The sequence below is a fragment of the Lissotriton helveticus genome, chromosome 8, assembly GCF_964261635.1.
Source record: "Lissotriton helveticus chromosome 8, aLisHel1.1, whole genome shotgun sequence".
NCBI lineage: Eukaryota > Metazoa > Chordata > Amphibia > Caudata > Salamandridae > Lissotriton > Lissotriton helveticus.
Window position 1 is genome coordinate 1,569,889,617 of NC_136069.1, and position 17,025 is coordinate 1,569,906,641.

At 44.3% G+C, this 17,025-nt stretch overlaps 1 protein-coding gene across 1 annotated transcript in view; it reads right to left on the minus strand.

Annotated features, from left to right (window-relative positions):
• Positions 1-12,317: 12,317 nt before the first annotated feature.
• Positions 12,318-17,025, minus strand: part of LOC144773515 (sialidase-3-like) — a 53,109-nt gene continuing 48,401 nt past the window's right edge. The window contains exon 3 of the mRNA XM_078658573.1: positions 12,318-15,446. Coding sequence (XP_078514699.1) covers positions 14,436-15,446 — 1,011 coding nt within the window. The 3' untranslated portion in view covers positions 12,318-14,435. The remainder of the gene's footprint in view (positions 15,447-17,025) is intronic.

The window sequence follows — 17,025 nt, forward strand, 5'->3', positions numbered from 1 at the left end:
GTCTCGAACCAGAAAAGAACAAAATAGGGTTGGCTCTGATCAGCAAGGCTGAGCCTGTATACCAATGAACAAAGAAAAGGGCCAGTGCTGATAATGTTTACTTAGGGCTAGGACCAGTCCTCCATAGACAGAAAATTAATTCCAAAAAGGGTACTGCTGTTTAATCGCAATTTTATTTTATAGAAAATCAACAAATTATTATAAAATTTATCTTTACATTAGAGAAGAAAACATTAGAGAAAATCAAGCAGAAAAAGGACACATCAGGTTGTATTCAATTGAACACATCAAACATTCAAAACTTCAATCATGTCACATTCACAACACATTCAGCACATTCAGACTAACTCTAACATACCACATATTATTAGTGCAAAAAAGAGAGAAATATACAAAACTAGGTCTGCATCAATTAAACAAAAATTCAAAAATAATTGTTTAGAAAATAGTACAAAACCATAAATCTTTTACATTTTTAGACATTCATTACAATTTGATACCATTGGTAATATACAAAGAATTTGTACGGAGTAAGCAAGTAGACGTTTTACTCCTATACACCAAAGCAGACCAGTAAAAATTGGGCCTACGCGTTTCAAATCCCCTTTAATTCGTCGGAGATTCTCATCAGGGCCTCGGGCAACTGGAAAAAAAGAACAAGAACATGCACAGAAAAAGTTTGTTTAAAGAGGGATTAAAGCAATAGTGGCGTGTGAAGAAGAAACAAATACAAACATGGCATATACTGTCAGGAACAACGATGACACACATTTGTTAAAAGGAAGTAATTGCATACACTGTTGAAAAAAAGGGGGGGGTTTGCATACACCTTTGGGGAAGCTGCACACCAGGGGTCTCGAGCTTAGTGAATCAACAGCTGGGGGAAAACTCCCTTAGCGGGAGGGACACAATAATGGATTGTCTGGTCGTGAAGGGCTGCGGGTGGATCCATAGATGACAGAAAGGACCCCTGTACTACACTGGAGGTATGCCAGGCAAGAGATCAAATAATTGGTGGTTACTTACCACAAGTGTTGCTGAAACAGAAAACCTGTGTGGGTCCGGATGGAGAAAACTTCTCTATGGAACAAAGCCTATGGATGAACAATGTGGTCTAGTGAGTCAGCGGAAAACAACTAACCTGCTATTCTAGCAAACAAGGGTTTAAGAAAAAACTTTTGGGTAAAAACTTACCGCTCTGTGAGAATTGACGAACACAGGCGGCAAGGAAGAAAATGTGTCCAGGTAGGCAATCTATAAGAAAAGCGAAGAACCTTAAAAGGGGACCTCATACACACAATGTACGGAGGTAGAAAATTTCGGTGGACATGAATGGCTACCTTAAAGTGAAGAGGATGCCACAGTCGAGTGAACCGTAAGGAGGAGCGTCGTCTTATAAAATGAATGGAAGCATCGAAGTCAAGTATGGCAGCGTTTCTTGCTTGCTTGTATCCACTCTGGGTTCTGTGAAGCGTTTAACCAAGGGTTAGTGAATATAGAAATTGAGCATAAATTCTAAAACGAAAAAACGACAGAATTTTAACGGTGTACATCACCTGTGAGAAGCAGTCGAAAATGAAATGCTTCTGTCGGTTTTAGACTGTAAACAGGGGGTGGCAGCGTCAGCACATGCAGGCTGGATCGCGTGTGCTGTACGGAAAAGAAACGGCAAGTAGTTTGGAATTAAGAGAAGGAATTACAAGGAGGCCATGTCAGACATATGCCGTGAGACAAGGACACACGGAGAGGCTGGCAATCGCTCTTACCGGGATGAGAGAATCACGGAGTTTCTTCTATACGCTACCAACGAAGTAAGAAGGCAACTTGATGACCTTAGTTGTTATCGGAAAATCGATAAAGACCCCACAAATGATTTACAAAGCCAACTTTTCATGATTATCCAGGAGGGTTTTGATCAAGGCTTTGTTGGCAAGAAAGAATGTGAGTATCTGCAAATTAAACATCCTAAGGTACCCTTGTTTTATGCACTACCTAAAGTGCATAAAAATCAGAGTAAACCCCCAGGGAGACCCATCGTGGCAGGATGTGGCTCCCTTTTGGAACCTATCTCGAAGTACGTTGATTGTTTCCTTAAACAATTCATGAACCAAGTTGTATCGTACTTACAGGACACAACCGACTTTATAAATAAGTTGGAAAGTATAATCTTCCGTGAAGGGACAGATGTGCTAGTCACTCTGGACGTGACATCACTATACACACAAATCCCCCAGGATGAGGCAGTGGCAGTGCTCTTCTTCTTTTTAGATTCACGTCCTAGACCTATGCAAGTTCCCACAAAGTTCTTGATCGACTTGGCTTCTTTCGCCTTGAAGAAGAACTATTTTTGTTTCAACAAAGAATTCTATTACCAAGTCAAGGGGTGGCAATGGGGTGTCCTTTTGCCCCAGAGTTGGCAGTGCTGTTTATGTCGATGTACGAGGATAAGTACATACATAACAATAACCCTTTCGGAGAACACATTGGCAAATGGTATCGTTTCATCGACGATGTTTTTATGGTATGGACTGGAGGAATCAACAACTTGACCTTGTTCCATCAATGGCTCAATACCAGAACATCTGACATTCAATTTAGTCTTTCTTATTCTGAAACCAAAATTGCTTTTTTGGATGTCGAGGTGTTCCCTAAAGATGGTAAGCTGGCTACGACTCTGTTCATAAAACCTACAGATCGCAATAAGGCGTTACTTTTCCAAAGCAATCACCCGAGAAGCCTAAGAGAAAATCTGCCCTATGGACAGTTTCTGTGCGTGCGCAGAAATTGCACATACGAGAATGACTTCTCGCACCATGCGGAAAAACTTGTTTCCAAACTCTGTGACAGAGGATACCCCAAAAAACTGGTGAAGAATTGTATGAAAAGAGCTAGGTGGACTCCCCGCGAAACATTACTAGAGCTTAAAAAGAAACCAGAACAGAAGCGCCAGGTTTGTGTCACCACTTTTTGTCCCAATGCCAACCAATTGAAACGTATCATTGGACAAAACTGGCACTTGGTGAAAAATTTAGATGAAAGTCTAAGAGATCCACCCCTCTTTGCATTTAAAAGAGAGAACAGTGTCGCAAACCATCTAGTAAGAGCCTCCATGCCAAGTCAAACTCAACCATCCCTCCGCCAAATGATGGGACTGGCACCCATACTAGGTCACCACAAGTGTGGCACATGCCTATGCTGCGATACCACCATACAGGGTCTTGTTTTCCAGCATAAAGGCATATCCTGGAAACACGAGGTATTCAGTAATTGCAAATCCAAATTCGTAGTCTATGGCATAAAGTGCCCATGTGATTGCCTGTACATCGGCAAAACAGAGCAAGAAGTGCGTCAACGCATATCACAACACAAGTCGAGATTGAAGAGAAAAGTTGAAAACGCCCCTCTGGTTAATCATTGGACCAGAATGCGACATGGACTCAATGAGTTCAAATGGACAGTGATCTCTAGGATAGAAAAAGATCCTCGAGGAGGCGATTTGAGCCTTCAACTATCCAAAAGAGAAGCTATGCTAATCGTGAAATTCGACACGGCTGTGTCAGGTCTAAATGAGCTATCCGAAATATTCAAATTATAATCTTCCTGCACTTGTTTCCAGGTTCACTTGCCATGTAGGACCTGAGATCCAACTTTAATACACCTCCTAGTCAGCCGGCAATCTCATAACTATTCATTTTAATTACTTTCTGCTTTTCTGTATGTATGCAGCTTTGTTTTTGGATTACATACTTATGTAATATATTCATCTAATCTCCTGTCCCAGGACCAGTCCACCCTGGTTTGGCTCCCGCGTTAATGTCAGTTCACTTTTATAGTACCACCTCCTTTTCGAGGCTCCGGTCCGCTCTTAGTGATAAAAGGGAGTTCCTTCCAACCGGCAGGGTAATGCGCCTGCGAGAGTGATCAGTGCCCATTTCGACGACGCCCGGCCCCAGCGTATAGAAGAAACTCCGTGATTCTCTCATCCCGGTAAGAGCGATTGCCAGCCTCTCCGTGTGTCCTTGTCTCACGGCATATGTCTGACATGGCCTCCTTGTAATTCCTTCTCTTAATTCCAAACTACTTGCCGTTTCTTTTCCGTACAGCACACGCGATCCAGCCTGCATGTGCTGACGCTGCCACCCCCTGTTTACAGTCTAAAACCGACAGAAGCATTTCATTTTCGACTGCTTCTCACAGGTGATGTACACCGTTAAAATTCTGTCGTTTTTTCGTTTTAGAATTTATGCTCAATTTCTATATTCACTAACCCTTGGTTAAACGCTTCACAGAACCCAGAGTGGATACAAGCAAGCAAGAAACGCTGCCATACTTGACTTCGATGCTTCCATTCATTTTATAAGACGACACTCCTCCTTACGGTTCACTCGACTGTGGCATCCTCTTCACTTTAAGGTAGCCGTTCATGTCCACCGAAATTTTCTACCTCCGTACATTGTGTGTATGAGGTCCCCTTTTAAGGTTCTTCGCTTTTCTTATAGATTGCCTACCTGGACACATTTTCTTCCTTGCCGCCTGTGTTCGTCAATTCTCACAGAGCGGTAAGTTTTTACCCAAAAGTTTTTTCTTAAACCCTTGTTTGCTAGAATAGCAGGTTAGTTGTTTTCCGCTGACTCACTAGATCACATTGTTCATCCATAGGCTTTGTTCCATAGAGAAGTTTTCTCCATCCGGACCCACACAGGTTTTCTGTTTCAGCTACACTTGTGGTAAGTAACCACCAATTATTTGATCTCTTGCCTGGCATACCTCCAGTGTAGTACAGGGGTCCTTTCTGTCATCTATGGATCCACCCGCAGCCCTTCACGACCAGACAATCCATTATTGTGTCCCTCCCGCTAAGGGAGTTTTCCCCCAGCTGTTGATTCACTAAGCTCGAGACCCCTGGTGTGCAGCTTCCCCAAAGGTGTATGCAAACCCCCCCTTTTTTTCAACAGTGTATGCAATTACTTCCTTTTAACAAATGTGTGTCATCGTTGTTCCTGACAGTATATGCCATGTTTGTATTTGTTTCTTCTTCACACGCCACTATTGCTTTAATCCCTCTTTAAACAAACTTTTTCTGTGCATGTTCTTGTTCTTTTTCTCCAGTTGCCCGAGGCCCTGATGAGAATCTCCGACGAATTAAAGGGAATTTGAAACGCGTAGGCCCAATTTTTACTGGTCTGCTTTGGTGTATAGGAGTAAAGCGTCTACTTGCTTACTCCGTACAAATTCTTTGTATATTACCAATGGTATCAAATTGTAATGAATGTCTAAAAATGTAAAAGATTTATGGTTTTGTACTATTTTCTAAACAATTATTTTTGAATTTTTGTTTAATTGATGCAGACCTAGTTTTCTATATTTCTCTCTTTTTTGCACTAATAATATGTGGTATGCTAGAGTTAGTCTGAATGTGCTGAATGTGTTGTGAATGTGACATGATTGAAGTTTTGAATGTTTGATGTGTTCAATTGAATACAACCTGATGTGTCCTTTTTCTGCTTGATTTTCTCTAATGTTTTCTTCTCTAATGTAAAGATAAATTTTATAATAATTTGTTGATTTTCTATAAAATAAAATTGCGATTAAACAGCAGTACCCTTTTTGGAATTAATTTTCTGTCTATGGAGGACTGGTCCTAGCCCTAAGTAAACATTATCAGCACTGGCCCTTTTCTTTGTTCATTGGTCTCGAACCAGGCCATCAGCGCCACGGCGGATATTTCCCTGTTGGCCGCACATGTATACTGCCACGGTATCAATCAGCGCCGCCATGCTTGGCTTAGGCTTACGTCGCTCAAGCCTGAAGCGCAACAGAGAGTGGCCAATCTGCCGTTTTCCGGTGAGACTCTATTCGGGAAACATGCAGACGACGAAATGGCCAGGATGAAGGCCGAGGCTGAAACCCTGACGGCTGTGGGCTTGGAGAAGCCCAAAGACAAGAAACCCTACCGCCAGTTCCAACGACGGTTCGGCTCGCAGGGGAAAGGAAGAGGACAGTCTTCTGGGCAACAGCAGCAGCAACAACAGCAGCAGTTCAGAAGACCCTTCCAAAAACGGCATAGGGGTAGAGGTGGACAGCAGTCCTCTACCGCGAACAAGGGCCCGGCCGGGTCTCGACCCTGAGCGGTTACTTCCCCTTCATCCGTTACCCGCTCCGGTGGGGGGAAGCGTTCAATTTTTTCTGGCAGAGTGGAGAAAAATTACTCAGGACAAGTGGGTGCTGAATATTGTTTGCAATGGATACAGTCTTCGGTTCATCAGCCCTCCTCCATCGATTCCTCCGGTCAGCTCGCAGTATCAGCTGCGCGAGCTCCAGGCGGAGGCCGATATCCTGTTAAGGAAAAGGGCGATAGAAGATGTACCTCTGTCTCAAAGAGGAAGAGGTCTGTACTCCCGGTTCTTTCTAGTCCGCAAGAAGGACAAGAACGAATTCAGGCCCATTCTGGACTTGCGACAGGCAAACAAGTGGATTCGCAGAGAAAAATTCCGCATGCTGTCGTTGCATCAGATTTATCCTCAGCTGCAACAGGGGGACTGGCTTTGCGCCATAGACCTACAGGATGCATACTTCCATGTGCCCATTGCACACAAACACAGGAAGTTCCTGCGATTTCAAGTCGGCACCAATCACTATTAGTACACGGTACTTCCGTTCGGGCTGAAGTCTGCGCCCAGGACGTTCTCGAAGTGCATGGCAGTGGTAGCGGCACACCTGAGGAAGAACAAGGTGTTTGTCTACCCGTACCTGGACGATTGGTTGATCAAGGCCTCCTCATTCTCGGAAGCTCAAGCACACTTCCGGAAGACGTGCGTTCTATTGAACAAGCTGGGGTTGCACATCAACATGTCCAAGTCTGTTCCGATTCCGGTCCAGTGCATCCAGTACTTGGGAGCCTCCATCAATACGCTGTCAGCAAGCGTGTCTCCTTCGGAGGAGCGACGATTATCACTCCTTCGGAAGGCTCAGGCTCTTATGACCACTCCGTCTACGACAGTGAGGACGGTGTCTTCTCTACTGGGATCGATGGCCTCTTGTATCTTCCTGACGCCACATGCGCGGCTGCACATGAGACCGCTGCAGGAGTGCTTGGAGGATCAGTGGGACCAGAGGAGAGGATCTTGGGACGACAAAATACGACTGTCTCTGCATGCTCTTCAGTCTCTGAAGTGGTGGTGTTCAGCGGAAAATCTCCTCAAAGGGGTTCCTTTCCACAAGGACATTCCCACACAGACTATCGTGACGGATGCTTCTCTCCAGGGATGGGGAGCGCACTCCGGAGACCTACAGATTCAAGGGACGTGGTCCCCGACGGAGTCCACGTACCACATCAATTTCCTGGAACTCAGAGCTGTTCACTTGGCGCTGAAGGCTTTTCACCCGTCCTTCCAGACCAACTCTCTGCTTGTACAGACGGACAATACGACCACGATGTATTACCTCAACAAGCAGGGGGGCTCGAGATCGCGCACTCTGTCGCAGGAGGCGCAGGCGATCTGGCACTGGCTTCTGGCCCGAGGACTCTCGATAACGGCCACTCATCTACCAGGTGTGCAGAATGTTCCGGCAGACGAGCTGAGCAGACTGATTCAGGAAAACCACGAATGGGTCATAAACGACGAAGTACTAGGAGAAGTCTTCGCAAGGTGGGGAACTCCAGACGTAGATCTGTTCGCCACCGCCGAAAACAGCAAATGCCGAGACTTCGCCTCCAGGTACTACCAGGCAGGGACGCTGGGGAACGCGTTATGGATCGACTGGTCGAACAGCTTTCTGTACGCTTTTCCACCCATTCCCCTGATTCCGGCGGTTCTCATCAAGCTGTCCCAATCCAGGGCGAGGATGATTCTGATTGCCCCGGAATGGCCCAGACAGTGGTGGTTCACGGACCTGCTTCACCGGTCTCTCCTTCCGCACATGAAGCTGCCGTGCAGGCCGGACCTTCTCACGAAGTTCGGGCGGCGGATGGTGCACCCCAACCTCTCGTCTTTGAGTTTGGCGGCATGGCTCCTGAAATAGTGCAATATGGACATCTGAATCTTCCAGAGGATTGTAACGACATACTGAAGGAGGCTAAGCGACCTTCCACTAGGACTTCTTATGCTTACAAGTGGAAGAGGTTTTGCATCTGGTGCAAGTCTAAGAACTATGACCCTACGACATGCAAGGAGGATGTCATCCTTCCGTATCTGCTACATTTGGCGCAGTCTGGCCTTAATGTCCATTCCATTAAGGTTCATCTGGCTGCTTTGACTGTCTACAGGAAATGCCCTTCACAGACTTCCTTCTTCCAGATCCCTGTGATCAAAGATTTTCTGGAAGGCTTGAAGAAAGTATTCCCTCCTGTCAGGCTTCCTTCGCCTTCATGGGACTTGAATGTGGTGCTGTCCAGATTGATGAAGGAGCCTTTTGAACCTATTCATAAGGCTTTGTTGCAGCACCTGCCCTGGAAGGCGGCGTTCCTCTTGGCCATTACATCGGCCCGCAGGGTGAGTGAAATTCAGGCGTTGTGTTGCCAAGAACCTTACACTGTGTTTCATGCTGCTAAGGTTGTTATGCGTACTCACCCTAAGTTTCTTCCCAAGGTTATTTCTGATTTTCATATCAACCAGACGATAACTTTACCTACGTTCTTTCAGAATCCTTCATCTCCAGCGGAAAGGTCTTTGCATTCCCTGGATGTTAGAAGGGTACTGAAATTTTATCTGGATAAAACCAGAGATATTCGTAGGTCAGACCAATTGTTCATCAATTATGGATCAGTCAGGACGGGTCTTGCAACCTCTAAACAGTCCATCTCGAGGTGGATTGTGTCCTACATACAATTGTGTTACCAAAAAGCTAATAAGACCTTAGGGGTCAAACCTAAGGCTCATTCCACCAGAGGTAAAGCTGCCACGACAGCTTTGCTTCGTAACGTGCCTATTGCTGAAATCTGCAAGGCAGCCACTTGGAAGTCGGTTCATACCTTTGCTAAGCATTACTGCCTGGACACTGATGCCAGGGCAGACGCTCAGGTTGGGCAGGCTTCGCTGCGAAATCTGTTCGCACAATAGTGGTGTTATTTCTCGTTTCTCCACCGCCGCTTTGGTTGGGGATGGGCTTGCCATTCTATTCACTAGATTATGACTATACACAGAGATCCCCTACTACAGAAGGAGTAGTTTCTGTCCTGTAACTCCAGTTCTGTAGTAGGGGTATCTCTGTTATAGTCATAAGCGCCCGCCCTCCTCCCCGGTGGAGAGAGATATCCATGTACGGAATGCTACAGGTCTGGCGTGTTACGCCTTCAAAAAGAACTGAAAGTAATTGGGACCTGCAGTGCATTCTGGGATACTGTGAAGTTCTGGAAAGTTCTCTTAAAGGCACAGTATCCTGTTCTGAGCCACATAATGGCAGCCTATGAGGCTTGTCTGTCCAGGTCCTCCTCTCTATCATTCCAGAGGGTTTTTGCTGTTTAAGCAAGGGAAATCTGTACAGGCTTTGCTGTTTTGTGGATTTTATTGGTGGAATTTCTAGTTGAAGTACTGGACAGTGTAGCCTCTTTAGGCTGCATTATCTGTCTTTCAATTCTCTCTTAAGTGTCTGTGCATTTCTGCATTTTTTCGACACTCTAAGAGATTATTTTTGATTGCTCCGGGATCCACGCACATGGGCGGGACTATTCACTAGATTATGACTATAACAGAGATACCCCTACTACAGAACTGGAGTTACAGGACAGAAACTACTCCTTTCTGGTCAAATTTGCCTGTTCCCAATGGTCAAACTCGCCTGTTCCCAATCGTATATGGTTTCTGAGAATTATGTGGCAGCACCACTGTATGACAACTCATAAATAAGTGTACAAAATGCAGCCCCACTCCTGCACTAGATTGATAAATCGAATGGTTTGAGAGCTGCACAAGTGGTGAAACCATTGCCATTCTTCAATACTTTTTAATTCAATTAATAAACACTTGAAGAAGGTTTGTATTGTTAGTTTGATATTTGAGTTTTCAAAGTATTTATCAATTCACCAACATTTTGGGCGATTGTTTAAGAACCCAAAATTATGTTTAAAATTATTGCTGTGAACTAGAAATACTTCTTTGTTTACTGTGTATCTCGATACATTTCAAAGCTTTACACTTCATTTGCAGGGCAAGATCACATTCATGGAGCCATTCAAAAATATATTTTCCATGAGTCTTTACCTACTAGGTAACCAAGGTTACCACAAACCCACAATTACAAAATGTGGTTTTTCAGTAGCCATTATAGCAATTGCAACCATCAATTTTTACTAAACATAATTAATAAACTCTTGATGCTCGGTACATAAATACAGTCAATGTTAAAATCCGTAAAATATCAATTCTGTCTCGATACTGCACAAGGCTGGAGAGTTGTGCGTCTCAAATATACCTCTGCCACTTCCAACACAAATGTTGCTGTTCATCTCACAACGTTACCAGCCAACAATCTCTTAGCATATTTTAATATGGCTTCTGGCCACCGCCACATTAGAAGAGTGTCCGGAACAATGCAAAGTAAACTTTATGTTAAGATAAGGAACAATCTGCCACTCGATACCGCATCATCTCAGAGTCCGCCTAAATTGCTTCTTATGCTTCCTTCCCATACTTCTCATAGTGCAGGACTCTGAGGGCCTCATTTATGAGGCCCCTTGCTCCATCGGAACGTCACTTTTTGTGACGTTCCGTGGCGCAGAAGCCTGCGTGATAGTTATCAGGCAGCGCTAAGCCACTTTTTGGGGCTTAATGCTGCCTGATAAATATCAGTCCCTTTTAACACAGTGTTCTGCGTTAAAGCGGCGTTCCCAGTAACATCCATGGCCTATTGACACTGCCCCAGATTTACAAGAAATCGTAAATCTGAGGCAGTGCCAAAAGCTTATGCCTCCCCAGGGGAGGTGCAACGGGGAGAAACAGATTTATTTCTCCTCGTGTTTCCTTTTTCTATGTGTGCTGCATCCTGGTTACTCAGAACTCCCGGATATTGAACGAGGCCGCCCCATGCCTCGTCGGGACGAGCAGTGGATGAAGCTGGAGCAGGGGGTCCGGTAGGTTAAGGAATTCCTGTGTTCCGATCCAAGAAGTGATCGGGATACCAGGAATGAATCTCGGCGTGGGGCGGCCTCGTTGAATATCCGGGAGTTCTGAGTAACCGGTTACTCAGAAGTCCCGGATATTCAACGAGGCCGCCCCACGCCGAGATTCATTCCCGGTATCCCGATCACTTCTTGGATCGGAACACAGGAATTCCTTAACCTACCGGACCCCCTGCTCCAGCTTCATCCACTGCTCGTCCCGACGAGGACACGACTCTGGACCCCGCCCCCCCTCATCAGCGGGCTCCTCTTGCTTCGATCCTTGCACTGCCCTCGACCCAGTCCTGATGAAGATCCCGACTTGAGGGGATTGAAACGCCGTTGACTATCCAGCGCGAATACAGGCGCAAAACACGAAGCGGCTCACGATACTAAACAAACCTAAAATGAACTCTTAAATCTACCTGGAACCGCTGTGTATAGAATATTTCACTGTACATTTATGCACCAGTCACCTTGCGCCACCCACGCTGTTTCACATTGTCACATGCGTCGCTACTTTGGTTTTCACTTATACACCTAGAGCACCTCGTACAATTTGGGTTGTTTTTATTCATTTAATTTTTTATTAAATTGTGTACTGCAGTGCTGCAATAACTGCAAATTACCTCCTTTGTTTTACCTTTTCTCTTAAACTTATGTATAAGTGATGCCTTGAACACATGCCATAATCAATACAGAGTCTCCTTGCTTCCTTTCGGATAATGGTGTATGCATATCCTTACTAACTGTCTCTAAAATAATACCATTTGGGATATTATATTTCTTTACTATACCGAACCCCAATCCCAACACGGTTAACGGGTACCTTGCTCCTGTTGTTTTCACAAGTCTGGGGAGATTCAGGCATCATGCGTCTGCCTCTTAATCTCCATGCACTCAGTCACTCACACTTTGTCTGCCATAGAGCCAAGGCTGACGACTTACAGCATCGTAAAATCCAGTCTTTATAGTATCCAAGATGAATGAGAGAACTAACATGGAAAGAATTTAATTTGACATTATTTGCATACCGTTGGCCATTAGGAAAATTCCATCTAGAATGTAGTAAGTGGAAGTTTGAGGATCACAGTCCTCTCCTCACTATGTAAGTATACATTGAAAAATTACATTCCGATATGTTTCCACTTTTGGTTCTCACTTCTTTCACTTTATACACACTTATTTCATTACATCAGAAAAAGCAGTTGGTCTTGTCTTGTTTTCTCAGTGTCATTTTTTGATACTCCAAAATGTCCAATTTATTTCACTTAAGTGCCATGAAGTAGCTTTGACCTCTATAGAAAAATCACAAATAAAAAAATACACAAAATTCTTGTTTTGCTCAGCACAACCTGTGACATTTAAAGAAACTTTTTTTAAGGAAGTTATATAGCGCAAACTTGACCCAAGACATCGGGTTTTAGAGCGCTTTACATGAGCACCAGTTTAGTTAAAGAAGGACGCATTCATTTTTGTTAGGCAAGGGGAGATTAAGTGATTTGCCCAGAATCACAGGATGTTGAGCGTTGTTGCTGAGTCTCGAACCCGGTTCCACAACTTCGAGGTCGACCACTCTAGCCATAAGAATACATCCTCTCCCATTGTTTTCTATGTCATCAAATCATGTCCTCTCTTGTTAACATCTTTTCTCAATACTATTCTTGTTTATGTCCCCTATGAAGCCACAGATCACTGCTTTGTTGTTAGCTCATTCATAACTGTTATGTTACATTTGTCCCTATGTCTCTCAGTTAAAACTCCCTCTAGTCTCTTTACAAGAGTTGCATGCTGTCTATTGCTCTGCTCCTTGCCCCACTCTTCTGGAGTATGATCTCTCAAACACAAAGCTGCTTTTCTGAAGAAGTGGCTTTTTTGGCGGGGTAGCAACTCCCTTTTCCAGACTGGTCTCACAATATGCACAATTGCTTCTTCTAACTGAAATTTGAGGTTACTGATGCCTTAAAGTGGCAAAGATCAAAAGAACTGTATCTCTGAATTTCCACATAAGCTTAAAAGGAACATATGATGTTCATTCTTCCAGGTACTGGGCAAATTATACCCTTTCTCCCTCTTGCAAACTTGCTAGACACCACTCAGGCACTTGATTTGGAACAGAAGGCAACACATTGCTCAATCATCTCCCACAACTCTAACCTATTTCCAATTAATTCTGTTTTTCTCATTGAACTAATTGCTAGTCGAAGGACGTTTAAGTATATCTCGCCGACACCGAAAGAACTGCATTGGCTCGCTGTCTCTACCTCGTCTATAATACACTGCAATTGATTAAACGTGTCTTCCTTGCTTCTAAACACAGCACGTCCAGTGGGACTTACACTGCCAGAAGCATCTCTCTGGCAAGGCTAGACATCCAACAAATTTACAAAAAAACATGTATGTCAACAAGCTTTCTCTGCATATGGACCAAGATTCAGGAACAACTTCCTTTTGTTTGCACCTGAGACTTGCTTGTGCACTGTTGCAATTCAGCAAAGGTCTCAGAAGCCGCCTTTTTACATGTTCTGTACCATATTGGACTGTTTCATTTCAATCACCTTCTTTGCCCTACTGTGTTGCTGTGTGTCAAATTCCCTCTATATTCTTAAGCACTTATTCCTTCAGTCATATTGTGAACAAAGCTGAACATCTATGTACCCTTGCATGCTGGCTGCTTATCCTAATGCTATGTACTTCACCCCAGGGCTAGGTGCCCGTTATAAATACCCCTGTAAAATGAACAAAATAGATTATTTTTAAAAGGAAGACTATTTTAAGACACCAAAGGTCGATCCACTAGGAACAGATGTCTTCATAAAAGCTTTTACTTATAACATGTGCATCTGTAAAGCCCGCGTTCACCCATAGGTATCTTGCCACTGAATAACAGATGTTTATTGTTACTCAACGGTACTCATTCTATCGACCTCAGGTGGATGAAAGGCTGGGTGGACCCACCGGGATTTGAACCTGTAACCATGAGGTTGAGCACAGGCCACTGCAGTTGACGCATTAGTCCTCTGAGCCACCAGACCCTTCTAAGGGTGAGACTCAACAATCCTCAAGCAATGACAGTACCCCTCTTGAGTTGACAAAATTTGAAAGTACAATGAAACAGCAAAGAAATATCCTTACATGGTCAACATTAGCAACTACTGAGACCTAACCTGGTAAGCAGATTAGACAGGTTGGAATAAATCACAAAGATGGAAGTGAATCTAATGAACCTTATGAAAGGAGTAGGCCCTCTGAAAATGCTGAAAGAAGTGGGCGGCACCCCTCTGACATCATTCATAGGAGACCTATCAGTGGAAGGGCTGCCGGGGGCAGAGAGGCAGGTTCAACATAGTAACATGCTGCGCATAAGGTTTTCCACGCTAAACATTTGAAACGCTATTTCTTCATAGGCATCGTGAACTCCACACTCAAAGAGGCACCCAAATGAACCAGATCCATCAATCGCTACTAGGTCTGAGTATGCACTTGGCCCCTTGTTAATAACCAAGGGATGATTCCAGCCTCCATTGGTTAATGGGGACTTGTTTAGGTAGATGCCCAGGTCAATTCTCTTCTTCTTATTTGTTGGGTGGGAATAGATAAGCCAGGATAAGGCGTTTTTCTGAATTAATGGCTTCTTCATGCAAGAGGCCTCCCTTCCCTCAATGTCATTTTCCATTTCCTGATACTCCTCAGGAGGCACAAAGCTTACAATGCTGCCCTGGCAGCCCTGCGGTGGCTCACAGAGAGTCTTGTTAAGTTGGAACATCCCAAAGTCCCTCCCAGAGTCAAGACTGATCGCCTCTGCCCTGCAGCGTTTTGTGGTCCGTGCGCTGCAGTATAACATACATGAACCGTCAATGCAAGCAAGCTCAGCCACCTGGCACTCCCCAGTCGAGAGTTCCTGGATCACTCCTCCCTGGTGCCACGTCGTCCCACTGTCGTCGCTGTAGAACATGAGGGAATGTGGTTTTGTACAGCAAAAAAGGGGTAGGCAGGAGCATTTGCGATGTTTAAAATAGGCATAGGCTGGGATGATCAAACGTCCACACTGTAACTGGATCCCATGTCCAGGTCCCACTGCAAAGGTTGCCCAGTGGACAATATCTGTCTCGATTACATTTTTGGTTAGGTCAGTCAATTGGCTCCATGTAGCACCAGAGTCCTTGCTGGTGACAAAGCACAATTTAGCTGCATTCTTTCCAGAGAGGATCTGGTAATCCTCTGTCCAGTTCAGACGCACACACATGAAAAAGAGGAACACCATCTTGCTGTCCCGGTCATACACTGGGCAAGGATTCATGGTCCGAAATCCCGGCAACACCGCTGTCTTCATAGGTACCATACACTGCCACTACAGCAAGAAAGAAAAGAAAATGTATTTACATCTTTTAGTTTAAATGACTTCATTAAATGTGTTTATTAAGGACATGAGAAGGTAATAAAATACCAAACACATCACAGCAAAGATCATGGCAAAAAAGTATAAATTGATGTTCCAGGTATGGTTTCAAAATCCAAAAATGTGCTAAGAAACAAAGATCAGTTGCACACAAAAGAGCAGACATTATTAAATGCATGCGAGGTCACTGATATTAATTGACCAAAATTCCAGGGTATTGGACCTTACATCAGGCACCCTTAGATGGCTGATGAGATCATAGTACTTGCCTTTTGTCCAATACTTAACTCATCAACATTGTACTATTTGCTACTGAGGGCTAACGGAAGAGCAAGGTGTGAAAACTATAGGAAACCTCTGTTTTCTTTCTGTTCCTGCTACTGCCTTCATGACCCCTGAGGCCAGGAGTAGCACTGCACTGCCAGGGTACCACAAGGCAAGCATGGGAAAGCAGCTGCTACTCTTGGCTACCCTTAATCTTAAGACTGCAAGGAGGTTGCATACAAATTTGACAGACGTTGAACTACATAGTCCATCATGCCTATTCAACTCCTGTTTCATACATTCAGAGGCCTTATCTTGAATAATAATATTGTCATTTTACACCTGAGTCTACCCTCACCGATCTCATATTGTGACGTGTCTTTGATCGCAGGCTTAAACTGATACTTCTCACGAGTGGCTCCATGGATTGTCCCTTCAGGAATTTTAATGTTGAAGGCACATTACCGCTCCTGTATCCATTGTTTGAGGTCAACACAATACGCCTATCCTTCTTTATTCAATATTGTAAAGACGGTAATAGAACTGGGCACAAGAACTCTCTCAAGTCAAACGGACACACAATTGAGATGCTTGTCTTCGGTAAACAGGCAAATATCTGGACTCAGGACTGTTGGAAATGCTATTGAAAAATAAAAAACTTTGGAAAAGTTTGATGGCCAGCAGTCATGTTTGATGGATCAGTTTGTTAAACTTTTGCTACACTGACAGGGAGAACCATGATGGCAATCACAGTCAATGTACAGAGATGTCCACTGGGCTGGCAGGCATTTCTAAACTTGGTGGGTGGAGCAAAGGCAGTAAAGTCCTCTGACCCCCGTCTGCCTTTTATCCGTCGGCTAAATCCTAAATCAGGCCCTCTGTCCGGTGGCCCAGTGGGCGAAAAATAATGGTTTGCACTGCTACCCTGAGGGATTGCCACTGGTTAGACTATTTGCAAGCATGCATCCAATCACCAGTTTGGTGTTTGATTGCCAGTAGTAGGCCTGGATGCCTGGAGATTGGTGTAGTTTTCCAAGCCTACTACTGCAATGTTTGCGAATTCTAAAAAGTAGCAAATTTGCATCCATTCAAGGAGTACTACCACAGGTGCATTTTTCCTAAAAAGTTTATAAATTGGTCACTAAGGGGCATATTTACAAAGAAGTGGAGCAACACAGCGCACCAAGCATAGTTGTAGATCTGCTTTGTGTCACCAGAAGAGCGCATTACTGCCATTTCTTCAACAAATTGATGCAGTTCCACTCTC